Source organism: Trachurus trachurus (genome assembly GCF_905171665.1).
Source record: "Trachurus trachurus genome assembly, chromosome: 22".
In the NCBI taxonomy this organism is placed as follows: Eukaryota; Metazoa; Chordata; class Actinopteri; order Carangiformes; family Carangidae; genus Trachurus; species Trachurus trachurus.
In genome coordinates this window covers 17469657-17482684 of record NC_139907.1, presented here as the reverse complement: position 1 = coordinate 17482684, position 13028 = coordinate 17469657, and the positions used below count along the sequence as shown (strand labels likewise).

Sequence of the window (13028 nt, the reverse complement as noted above, 5' to 3'; positions counted from 1 at the left end):
AAAATACTCACTAGGGATTGGCTAGCGAGCCTCCACAGCAGACCAATCAGGATGCGCTAATTTGGGGAGTGCGACAGCGCAGCGAATAGCAGGCCGAGGATTAGTCCAGAGCCCGCCCCCAGGTGATACATCTCTGTGAGGTGGAAAGCTGAATGCTGTCTTCTGCTGGCCACCGTCCTACTTGCGGAGTTGGTCAAATCAAGTCGGCCCAGCACAATAAAACATTTCCACCATGGCGTCAACAGCATTAAGATCAGTGCTAAGGACGAAGGTAAGATTTGAAGGTTTTAAAACCTTAATAACCCCAAATTATTAAAATGCAAATAACGCAGGCAGGTTTGACAGCTCACATTGTTTACAAAGTACCAGGGGTCATGTGCTGCAGGATTTAGCTGCTCTGGCTTATTTTTTTTTATCACAAAAATGGGATTGACTGTAGTTGTTTCCTCTATTCACTGGATATTTGATGCATTTTATGTATGCAATGATTGTTCCAGTCCACTCCAGCCTGCTTGACTTTGTCCCCTTCAGACCCCCTCATAACTCACACTGTAGTTGCTGATTAATCTTGTAGGCCTTCAAGCTGCAGCTGGAACGAACTGGTTGTGTGCATGTAGATATTCTCCAAAATGAATAAACCAAACCTTCAGCTATAAAGATTTATAATATATTGATCATATTTATTTCATTTGATGATTTCAGACTCTGCTGTGTTTCTTCCTCAGGTCCCACTTAAAGTTGGCCGAATGTGCTACTCCTCTTCTGTGGTGAGTTGAAACAGTGCAATCTTATTGTCAGCCTGCTGTTACAGTTTACATCAAATGTCACTTGTGGATGCCGATGTAACATAATGTGTCTCCTCACAGCCCACCACCAAGCTGTTTATCGATGGGAAGTTTGTTGAATCCAAGACTTCTGAGTGGCTGGATATTCACAATCCTGTAAGTATTCTGTTTAGGGCCCACGCATATATAGTACGTAGTTGGGATTAGGAACACTTAGATAATACTACACTGACTTGGCTGATAACAACAAAGCCTACAAAGTTGCCTGACCTGTTAAATAAATAATTGAGCCTCCAAACTGGTTTCTGTGAACATCTTACCGCACCTCTGCTCACCTCTGCTTACCTTATCTTAAGTCAATGTAAATGTTTTGGTTGGCATTGAACCTCAGCAACACTTGTTTTATCATAATGTTACAGTCATAAATGTGTCCAGTGTGGAAATCTGTTATTTGCCTCTGATAAACTCTGAACTACATATTTATGAAAGCCCACATATCTCTGTTACACACCTGCATGGACGCACCTGTTACTTAACTTTTACTGTCCTAAAATGCCTTCCTGATTGGTAAAAGTAGTTTATCTTCAGTGTTGAAGTTGTAAATTGATACTGATGTTTTCTTTTCCTTCTTTTTCTCTGCAGGCTACCAATGAAGTGATCGCCCGCGTTCCCAAAGCCACTCAAGAGGAGATGTTGGCCGCCGCGGACTCCTGCTCCCGAGCCTTTCACTCATGGTCTGAGTCCTCCATCTTGGCTCGGCAGCAGGTCTTTCTCCGCTATCAGCAGCTTATCAAGGACAACATTGTAAGTCAAAGGGTCAGAGAGTGTAAGGTGCAACTGAAAACCACACTTTCTTTTTCAGCACTGTCCAAATTCATTTTTATTGATTTATATTCCACACTTATCACACATTACTTTGGAGCCTTCTGTTTACTTTCAAAGTTCAAAGCTTCAGTTTATATTGAACCTGACGTTGATAACAAAGGATTGTGTATGTTTTGCATTGCAGAAAGAACTTGCCAAGTCCATCACAGTGGAACAGGGAAAGACCCTCGCAGATGCAGAGGGGGATGTGTTTAGAGGATTGCGTAAGTTTCAGTCGCTCACACGCACAGAGACACCTTTAAAAAGGGCAGCAAATAGGTAAATGTTTGCATGTGGACTCTTACTTTGTGGTTGGGGGAATGGTTAATGAGTTATGCTAGTTATGTATCTGGATAAACCGGAACAAAGGGCGGGTTACCTCATGAGCCCTTTGAAAGATCAACACTGATTATCACAGCAGTACAATTACTGCCTTGTGGAGAATCTCATTTTGTCATTTAGTCAAGCTTTTATTCTGAAAATAAACACGATGATGTTTATCTTCCTCAATTAAATTAAATTTTTCTCTTTCTGATTATCATTATTATTTTTTCTTGGAACGGTTTCTTTGCCAGAGGTTGACACGTCTGCAAAAACCTAAATTAAGTTGTGGGTTGCACTCTGTGTTTTTCCTCTGCAGAGGTTGTGGAGCACGCCTGCAGCATCACCTCTCTGATGCTGGGTGAAACACTCCCCTCCATCACCAAGGACATGGACACCTACACCTACCGCCTGCCTCTCGGGGTGTGTGCAGGCATCGCCCCCTTCAACTTCCCGGCTATGATCCCTCTGTGGATGTTCCCCATGGGCATGGTGTGTGGCAACACCTACCTGCTGAAGCCTTCAGAGCGAGTGCCAGGCTGCACCATGCTGCTGGCCAAGATGCTGCAGGATGCTGGGGCTCCAGACGGGACGCTCAACATCATCCACGGCCAACACGCTGGTAAGAGCTGGTCTCTGTGACCTTTGGCCAGAGACTGGTGGTGGTGTTTTCTGACACATAATATGAAAATTTTCGATGTCTAAAGCTAACTATTAACTGACAATTAATCTTTTTGTAGATAGATAGAAAATACTTATCATAATGGGAGCGGTTTAAGAACACATCATGAAACTACTAATCAAGTTAGAGTTCAGTGATGGGGTTAGGGCTAAAAAAAAAGAGGAATAATGCCCTTTTGCAACATTTTGCAAGAGTTCAGGGATTCATCCTAAACATCATGTGAAAGAGGAAGTTCATATCAGTATCAATGAACATTAGAATTTAGTTTGTGACTCTGAACTGACAGTAATCAATAACAATGGCAACTGATTTCTTTCATTTCTTGGGTTAATTTCATAATATTCTGTGACATACATGTGCCACACACAGTGTTTGACATTGACATGTCTTTGTTTTTCTGCCACAGCTGTCAATTTCATCTGTGACCATCCAGCCATCAAGGCGATCAGCTTTGTTGGCTCAAATCAAGCTGGGGAGTATATTTACGAGAGGGGCTCTAAAAATGGCAAGAGGGTCCAGTCCAACATGGTGAGTATCAAATGATAATGTGACATTGTGGGTTTAATGCCCGAGACTGGCTGAAAATGTCCAGCAGGTGGCAGCATTGGCCAATAGATTGTTGTGATTGTTCAGGGGAGAAGACAAGGCAAAACAAAAAACTAATGTCTGTGCATCACTGGGCCCGAACTGTGGATTATAAATGTTCCATCTGTTTATTTATATTTGTGTCCAGCAGTAGTTTTCTGTCACATGGTTTTTAAATATGGGAGGGTTACTACGTGAAATTTGTAGAGTACAACTCCCTGATATTACAGTTAACCGCCTGTTGCTGTAATTTGGAGATCAAACTGCAGAAGCCCTAAAACCACTCCTCATGTGACTGCAGGGAGCCAAGAACCATGGTGTGGTGATGCCCGATGCCAATAAGGAGAACACTCTGAACCAGCTCGTGGGCGCAGCGTTCGGGGCAGCAGGACAGCGCTGCATGGCTCTGTCCACAGCCATCCTGGTAGGCGAGGCCCGGAGCTGGCTGCCCGAGCTGGTGGAGCGCTCCAAGGCTCTGCGAGTGAATGCAGGTACCGCGCCCCGTCACCCCACCCCACCCTTCACTTCTGTCTCTCCTGAGTCCCCTCTATTCTCCCTTGGGCCTTTTGGGTTTAGTCATCTCGGGGGCCACCCACGCCGCCATAACCACACCTCTCGCCTTTTGGCCTGTTGTAACTTCACATTGGGAGTCAGCTGGGAGAGAGAGGGCTTGTTGAGTCAGCCATGCTGCAAATTTGTGGCCAGATCTGCGGCCTAGACGTAAATAGCGGTTCGGAGCATCAAATCCTTTAGAGAAGGGAAGCTGGTGTGAGGGTAAAATAGAGGATGATTCTCCCTCTTCGCTAATTTGCGCAGTACACAGGAAAAACCCAAAAGTATCAATTTTTTAAGGGAGTGCCTCAGGGTGCCCCTCATCCAGGCTTTTGCGTTTGTGGCAAGAAAGAAGCGTTCGGATGTCTGTGCCCTTGATGTTGTGTGCAGAATCATGCGACTGCCACAGCGTGTAACCTTATAGCTTGTTGTTTCTGGGGCCCCCGCTTAGGAGACCAGCCTGGTGCAGATGTGGGGCCTCTGATCTCTCCCCAGGCCAAGGAGAGAGTCTGCAGTCTGATCCAGAGCGGCGTGGACCAGGGAGCCCAGCTGCTCCTTGATGGACGAAACGTTAAAGTGAAGGGATACGAGAACGGCAACTTTGTGGCTCCCACCATCATTGGCGGTGTCACAGTATGTGGTTTCTTTTTGTTGTTGTTGTATATTTTCACAACAGCGTTGCATCAAAAAGAAACAAAAGTACTGTACCAACGGGCGTTGCTCTGTGCTCTTACAGCCTCAGATGAAGTGCTACGCCGAGGAGATCTTCGGGCCTGTGTTGGTTGTTCTGGAGGCAGACACTCTGGATGATGCCATCAGCATGATTAACGGGAACCCCTATGGCAACGGTACAGCTATCTTCACCACAAATGGCGCCACTGCACGCAAATTCACTCACGAGGTGGACGTGGGCCAGGTGAGTGGCTGCAGCCCCCAAATGTGTTCCTCTGTTTTGGGAGAATGGAGACATTCACATCCCTCTGTCATGTCTATGCAGCATCTGTAGCAGGCAGCACATCACGTTTCTGTATGAAAACCTCATTACACTAAAAACAACAACAATTATTTTCCATGTCAAGTATAGCCTTGTTTGCCCCTGACCTAAAATACACACATTTTGCAGCCCCCTTCCCCTCCAGTCAAGACTACAAATAGCCACAGCAAATATGTGTGTTGAGTGGAAACAGGGGGACATAGAAACATTTTTACGGGTAGTATTCGAGGAGGGGAAATCTTAAATTAATCTCAGAAGGGATTCCTAGGATCCTGTTCAACGTTAAGGCATAAATATGGCCTGCTTTCTTCGCTGTTTGTTTGCCTGTGGAGCCTAGTTATGCCCTGTGTTTGCTGTTCACATGTCGGGGAATGCTGTGCAGGCCATGTGCTATACTCCTCTCCAAACCTCGATGCAACAAACATCTACTTTTCTTTTTTTTTTCTCCCCCCGCACCTTCACCAAAAGGCCTTAGTGTGTCCAAACTTACTCTCGCTGTTTCAAACACTCTAAACCAGCCACGCCATGCCTCTATTGCCTTCATAACAAAATGTTTTATTTAGTTTTTTCCTTCCCTTTCATGAAAACCGTGCTTTGCTTTCAAAACTGCAGATATAAGCCGCAGGTTTAGCTGTGTTTATTACGTTCATGTAAGCTTGTTTTTTAAACAACGCAGATGTCCCACATCTCTCATCGGCCACATCTTACTCATGCTAGCAATTTGGGATTCCGGGGAATCGCTCTACAAAACTGACACTTATGGAAATGAAAGGGACGACCCGTTTTGTTTTGTTTTTCCTGCAGGTTGGAGTTAATGTCCCCATCCCCGTCCCGCTGCCAATGTTCTCCTTCACTGGTTCAAGAGGCTCCTTCAGAGGGGACATGAACTTCTATGGAAAACAAGTAAGTATTGCACAGACGGCAACACAAACCGATCTCAGTTTTGATGTAAATATTATAAATTCTGTCTCTCTCTCTGCAGGGCATCAACTTCTACACACAGATCAAAACTGTAACCTCACAATGGAAAGCTGAAGATGCCACCTTGAAGAGCCCTGCAGTTACCATGCCTACCATGGGACGCTAAATACTCCATACAAAGTCTACTGTTCAATCCGATTAACCAGAACACCTTAATAACCCATGCACAAAACAGACCTACATTCACTGTGAATAGTTAATTAATACTTAATACTCCCCCCTTTGGAAGATTTTATTTTAGATGTGTGTGTGTGTGTATATATAGATATTCTTATATAAAACCACTATGGCCAAGATTTTAACAATGCAATAGATCTGTACAGATTAGGCAATGTTTGTATGGATCTCTGTCACTTCCTCAAATGCAATGTTGTCAAATTTGTTGCAGCGTTTTCTTCCACTGAGATCTTGTTCATCATCTGGGACATATTTTGGTGTCAACTCTGTCATGAGTTTTGAATAGAGTAAAATGATCCTTTGCATGGGTCATGTGTTAAAATAAGCTTCGAATATGAAAGAAAGAACTCGAAAGCCATATATGTGTATAACATGATATATATAATGAGCACAAACAAACTTCAGTGCACATGACTGACACTCTGTGGGAAGCCCACAGAGCGGAGGCAAAACAATCCAGAGTGCGATATGCAATGCAGAGGCCACGCAGAGGTCATGTGTTGTGTATATCCGGCAGGCTGTTTGGGTTCGAAGGCAGAATGGACTCAGGCGCCTGGGTGATGAAGGTGGCCGGGGAGCGCTCCTCTCTAATTCTGGAAGACAGTATTCATTATGCAACACTAAAACGCAGTCGTCTTGATAAATCACATGTAGGCATTCATGTTCTCACAGCCAATGCTTTCTCTGCTAAACACGGAATGTGGGACCAGTAAATCTGCACAGGCTTCGTAATTGCAAGGGTGAGGTACAACTTTTATTCTAGTACATTCCTTTCAGTGTCTTACCCGGCAGCATCACTGTCAGTGGAGTTCTTCTTCTCAGAGGAGGCAGTCAGAGCCAGCTGGTGGCTGACTTTCCTATCAGGACGAAGCAGAGTTACAGTTAAATACAACCACTTGTAGTGTAAAAGCCATGTTTTAGCAGCACACAGTCGCCTCTTCACTCAGGCCTTCAGTCTGTCTTGGAAAAAGGGTTACTCTGGGTCAACACGATGCACATGGACTTGGATGCTGGTAACTGACTCCAGTCTCCAAATGTTCTGTGTGCGCCCGCCGGACTAGGTGCCAGACCACTGTTGACATGAATATACATCTCGTCTTGCCTGCTATACCCCCATACATCCAGATCCCCTGCGTACTCCGTTCTGAAAATCATGTTACCAGCTGCTCTTTGACCACAAGTGTTCAAAGAACAAAATAAACTTGCTAGTGCACGTGAAGAGGGGCCAATAGGCTGAAAGCAAATCGACGTGACCAGATGTTTGTTTCCAAGCACACGACTCTGCGGCTGGGCCTATTTTTACTATTGTGCCCAGACTCTTTCTTCATTCTTTTTAAGCAGCTGGATGGAAAAGAAAATTGGTTGAAGCCTAACTGATGTTTTATGGTATCCTCTTCTGCTGAGAAAATGGCTGTTTAAAACATTAAAAAGAGGGAGGAGTCACCAGAGGTTCAGCCTGAACTACTGCTCGGTGTCACTGCACTTTGTTCTTCGGAGTTAATTGATGCAAAAGTTTAAGTTCATTTTAGGGGATTATTAATGGGTTTAATGTATTGCCTTGGAAAGTCAATGAGTGAGGAACAAGCAACCAGACCAGAGCTTTTTAAGTCAAACATAAACAATTGGTGGAGAGTTTTATTACCTTTCCCTTTGTCCATTCATTTTAGCAAACAGAAGCCTGAGCACTTGTTCCCTCTGCTCCCAAGTCAGATCGGAGATTTCAACTTTGCTGCCTGGTTGATGTGTCCTACAAAAACAGGATGACAGAATCCAAATATCAACCTCCGCTCTTGCAGAAATTCATTCACACATACAGGCTGTAAGAAAATGAACCTGGAGTATTGATGTTTGATGACCACTGACTGATCTGCAGGTGACTTGGCACTAATAAACATGGATTTAAAAATATCACAAAAACATACAGTTGTCATGGAAGTGATGGGAAGTGGACCTACCACGTTGCAGCTGCCTCCATGTCTGAATAGACAGAGTTGGTACTGTGGGAGCTTTTGTGGAAGGTGCGGATGGGTGGGAATTTTTGATTCCCTGCCATGGCTTCGTTCAGTCTGCAGCGATAAGCCTGCAGCGCCTCCTTCTTGTATTTCATCCTGCTCGTCGTGATCTCCTGCTTCACCTCAGCCAGTGACTCGTGGAAGAACTGCTCCAGCTCTGTGCGCTGCTCCACAACGGTGCTCGCTAGCCGCTTGATGTGTCCTAGTTCTTTCTCTCGCATGGTGAGCACCTTCTGCAGCTTCTCCAGCTCTACCTGGCTGGCCTGGCTTCTGACCAGCATCTCCTCCTTCTCCTTCTTGACCTCTCGCTCAGGTGCCTTAGCCTTTTGCTCCAGGGCCTGCTCCAGGGAAACTATCTTGGCTTTGAGTTTAGATAGCTCACTTTTTTGGGCCTCAATCTGAGCTGCGTTCTTCTTTACCATCAACTCAAAGGTGTTCTGGATGAGTAGAGAGAAGAGCACAGTGGTAAAATGGATGACCACCCCATCATCTAGCTATCTTTGGAAAATCATTTCATTTTTCATGCCAATATAGACGTAGAACAGATAATGATTTGTGTGCTAGCCTGTGCTGCTGAGTGAGTGGCCAAAGCGTCAACAAGGAGGGTTTACTCCCTTGATTGACTGTCATCATCATTGGTAAGATTAATGTGCCCGATATTTATTTATCTTAAAGAATCAGCGCCAGAAACCTGTGAAGGAGAAGCCACTGAATTTGAACCCATACACCAGTGGAAACTCACCACAACCACTGACCACTGAGAGGCTGGGTAGTAGTCAGGAGGTGTGGGGGGGGGGGGATAGGAGTAGGACCACAAGGAAAATACACAAGGTCAGCACAAGTAAACAACACAAGGGAAAAACCACCTGAAATATATTCTGGACAGATCTGACAAGTGTTTCATAACTGAAATGATTGAAAATGACTTCATGGAGATGAATGCTCTCTGTCCAAGGTGTGCTGCCTGCCGCCTAATAGTAACGTTGCTGTTTGCTGTCCTATGGTTCAAACATACCTTATCCACTGCCAACGAGGCGTTTTCCTTTGCCAGTGAGGCTGACAATTTCTGCAGGTCCTCCGCTTCCTTTATGTGATATTTCAGTGCTTCATTGAGACGGACGTTCTCCTTGAACACAGAGCGCGAGGCATCGTCCAACTGCCTAAATAGTTTACAGAACAAACAAATGAGCCACTGCGAAATTTGTCTCTAATTATGACCACGCCATTATAAATCTGAATTTTGCGCCTGACAGCATTCGCACACAGGCCGGTTTTATTTTAACCTGCACAGAGTGTCCCAAGTACAGTAAAACAAATGCTGTATGTAATATTTTAAGACTGTTTATTAGTCAGTGTAGTAATGGCTTTTAAAGTGAGGGGACCATGTTGAGCGTATCGCACGTTTTCGCTCTCACTTTCTTGGTTCTTACACAGGAACCTGAATTAACTGAGTCACTGTGCTATAGTTTCACGACCTAAGCATTTTCAAAAAGAAAATCAATTACTGACACTGAGACGAAAGGGACAGGACCACACCAGTATCAATGTTGGTGTTTTATGAGCTGTACAAAAATAACTAAACATAGCAGAGGTGAAATATACATCCCATGGCCTCAAAAGTAATAAACTATGGCCTTCCACATACGCTTTATACTCCCCTCCCTTCAGGACACTCTGGGACGGCTGAGGATGTGATCATTGGCTTAGGTGATGTACACTATAATGAACATGACAAACCGGTGCGGTCAGGAAAATAACATTAGTTCTAGTTATATATATTTACGGTATACATATACATAGTTATATGAGTAAATTATTTTTTCTTTTCTCCATGAGCACATCAAAGTGCAGTTTAAAGAATAAAATTAGATCGTAAAGACACAGTGGAAACACACTCACACAACGGCTTCATTGTGGGCCCTGTTCACCACCAGAGCTATCTTTCGCTCAGCTTCCTTCTCCAGGCGAGCCTGCGGGGATTTTTTATAAAAGTCATTCACTGTTCCATCGGAGCAGATCTATGTCACAACAATTTCACCACATCCTCTGTCATCATCTTATCATAACTACTTGGGTAGGACTGGGATCATTTTAGATACCTTTTCTTTGAAGAATTTGTATTCCATTTTGTTTAGGTTTTCCCTGTGCTCCTTTTCAGCAAATTCCATGCTTTGTCTTATCTGCAGAATAAAAAAAGTCATGTGGTAGCATTTTAACTCCTGGACAAAAAGCATAACCACTGCTCAATAGGCGTACTCACATCATTGAGCTCCTGCTCCATCTGGGCTTTCTTCTTCTGAAACACCTTAATTTTCCTCATTCCGTCCTGGATCATGTCAAAGTCGCTGGATTTCTTTCTGAACAGTTCTTTCATCTCGTTGATTTGGAGTTTGTAATCTTCAACCTGTCGAAACCAACCTTATAATTAGAAGCACAAAATGAAACACATTCCACATATTAAATGCAGACCAAGATTGTAAAAATGCATCCACTAATCTATATAATAGAGCTGCTGCAAACTTCCCATAAGTGCAGCTTGTATCAGTCTAAGGAAAGAGGATTTTTGTCCCAAAGTTCACATTGGTCACGCTTCTTTGCAAACCAACTTTAGGCACAGATCAGTCAACCTAAATACCTCAAGATGCTACTGTGAAGAAGCTACTCTGAGCAAAAATGTGACAAAGTGACCAAAGTCATGAGAAACTAGCAAAACATGCACCCACAAACATGCACATGATGACTAAATGAGAGGTTATCGACCATCTGATTACAACTTTGGTCCTAATCGTTATTCTTCAGATATCCCTGTATACGTTCATCTACATCAGTGCTCTTCTCTGCAGTATTTACACAAGTTAGTTTGCATCATATGCACTTTTCACTCTCCGTGGTTTATCGAATCATGAGCTTAAAAATATATCCACCCGTTTTAAGTCAACAATGATTAGTGATGCCGCTTGATCCTCTCGCTGTGAAGTTACTGTTTTGGGAAGTTTTTTTTATAGAGCGGAGATTTGGATCACTAAATATCTCAACACTAAAGACTTTCATCATGCCTCTCCTTAGACAAAAGCCAGCCACCACTTCTCTGATGGAGTAGTTTCCATTAGCTAAGTCCATTTTGAAGATGAACGACTTTATCCCCTCAAAATGAGAAACATGTCTTGAATTCACATATTTAGAGTCAACCACAGGACAGTATTTTTCCCCCTAAGTGGTCATATGTCGCAGTTCATGTCATACATGTCTAAAATTGGGATGTTTCAAGTTGGTCCAGACCATGCCTCTTATTCCTTCATCAGACACTTATTGGACTCTGTTTTACCAGCATGAAGTAAGAGCTGGAAGATTGAAAACAGCTGCTAGCAAAAGAAGCACACGTTTTTTGTACCTTTTTTGTCCAGTCAAGATTCTTGGATTTCGTCATGTCAGTTTGATAGCTTGATCTTTAGGGATCAATGCCAGAGGTGAGGGCAGGAGTAACAATAAGATCATTTGGTGTATCTTATGTAACTTTAACTGGTTTTTCAGAGTAAAGCTCTTTGTGACATGTGAGTATGGTGATTGGTGAACACATCAGAATCAGCAGTGCCACTGCCTGTTCCCGGACCAGGCTCTTTTAAATAATGTTTTTTTTTCTGTGGCCACTGACATGGATTAAAATAACGTTAGACCATGTAACTCGGAATGTGAGGTTTTTTTTTTTGTTTTGTTTTATGGTCGCTTTGTTTGGTTGTTGTTTTCTTACATAATAAATGTCAACATAATTACACACACAGGACAGCTGTTAAAACACAGCGCAGCACATTTCTGAGATGCTACAGGTTACACTCAGTAAATCACACTATGGCCTCGTGTTGTATTTTACTATGAACACGCTAGCTGGCGCATGTGTTGTGGGCCTAGTGTTGCTTTTCTTTTCTTGAGGCTGTGTTTTAAATGAACTCACCAGTTTGTTTTGCTCCTCACGTGCAAGTGCCTCTTGACTTTGAAGGCTTTTCTGTAGCATATTGATCTGTTAAAAGAAGTGACAGCTTGTTAAAGGAAAACAAAGACAAAACTGACCAGGCCTGTCAATCTCTTCTCATCCAGACCTTTACAAACTACCTAGAGCCAGCCCAAGGCATAAGCCAACTAAACACCTGCTTAGGGCCCTGTGACCATTGGGGCTCCCAAGGGCAATTCACTTTTTTTTAACCTGTAGTGCCTAACATCTGTAGACCCATAGAGAAATCTTCATAATTACAAAAATCTTTAGTTGTTATTGTTGCACTTCAAATTGTTGCTGCACATTGCTGTTGCAGTTTTTAAAAAACCAAAATAGAAAAGCAGATGATGTGTTTACAATAAATGCATTGTCTATTGGTTTATTTTTGTTACTTGTGACATTCAGTATCCCACTCAGTACTATATCAATTTGAATATGAAGTGTAAATCAACCCCAAGTTGCACTTGCACTAGCTGAATTTGGTACCATTTCACATAAAACCATACATGGGTAAAAACATGCCAGGCTATGATGATTGGCTTGACAATAACAATTGACAGATTAGAGAAAAAAAAGAAGTTTGTAGGTTAGTAAACAATCCATAATCAGTATTATTGGCAGTAATAGATGGCCCCAAAATAAATAAAAAGTGCATAAGCCCCGTGGAGGCTTGTGCTGGCTCTGAAGCTACCTCTCGCTGACCTTCTCCTCTTTGACTGCGCCATTTCTCTTCAGAAACTCAGTTACATCGATGGTGTCCTTCTCCGCGCGGTACAGCTGGGTGGTCAGCTCCTCGTTGACGCGCGACAACTTCCGGCAAGAGTCGCGGTACTGACCGAGCGACCGGTCGGTGACCTGTAACCTCAGCTCCCACAGCGCAGCGTTGGCCTTGGCCTTCTCCATGTCCGACTCCTTGTCCAGTTTTGACTCCTGCTTGCCATCCTTTTTGCCTTTCCTGGAGGTCAAACCGTGGCACGTTATTTGGACGTCACAGGGCAACACAAACAACTTGTAAACAAAATATGTCGGAGCAGAGCACTCACCCAGGCTTCGGCTTCTTCACCTTGGTCACTTTCTTTTTCGGCAT

At 43.6% G+C, this 13028-nt stretch overlaps 2 protein-coding genes across 2 annotated transcripts; one reads left to right on the top strand and one right to left on the bottom strand.

Moving 5' to 3' along the window:
- The first annotated feature begins 125 nt into the window (after positions 1 to 125).
- On the top strand, positions 126 to 6146 carry aldh6a1 (aldehyde dehydrogenase 6 family, member A1). The gene is made up of 12 exons (XM_083997808.1): positions 126 to 271; positions 726 to 767; positions 867 to 941; positions 1428 to 1589; positions 1795 to 1873; positions 2290 to 2592; positions 3059 to 3180; positions 3539 to 3728; positions 4241 to 4422; positions 4526 to 4705; positions 5588 to 5686; positions 5766 to 6146. Exons 1-12 carry the CDS (start codon positions 233 to 235, stop codon positions 5868 to 5870), a joined length of 1578 nt encoding a protein of 525 aa, XP_083853934.1. The 5' UTR covers positions 126 to 232; the 3' UTR covers positions 5871 to 6146.
- A 149-nt stretch (positions 6147 to 6295) lies between these two features.
- On the bottom strand, positions 6296 to 13028 carry LOC311005410 (basal body-orientation factor 1-like; the record flags this gene model as incomplete). Its single annotated transcript, XM_083997809.1, has 11 exons — positions 6296 to 6534; positions 6727 to 6798; positions 7584 to 7688; positions 7897 to 8390; positions 8969 to 9113; positions 9853 to 9923; positions 10053 to 10133; positions 10214 to 10357; positions 11903 to 11968; positions 12644 to 12896; positions 12985 to 13028. The coding sequence occupies 11 exons, from the start codon at positions 13026 to 13028 to the stop codon at positions 6435 to 6437; spliced, it is 1575 nt and encodes a 524-aa protein (XP_083853935.1). The 3' UTR covers positions 6296 to 6434.

Excerpts from the sequence above, each read along its gene's own strand:
- aldh6a1 (XM_083997808.1), top strand. The coding sequence starts at position 233 with ATGGCGTCAACAGCATTAAGATCAGTGCTAAGGACGAAG. Across the intron at positions 1,590-1,794 it reads AGCTTATCAAGGACAACATT|AAAGAACTTGCCAAGTCCAT; the intron begins GTAAGTCAAAGG and ends TTTGCATTGCAG. Across the intron at positions 1,874-2,289 it reads GGATGTGTTTAGAGGATTGC|AGGTTGTGGAGCACGCCTGC; the intron begins GTAAGTTTCAGT and ends TTTCCTCTGCAG.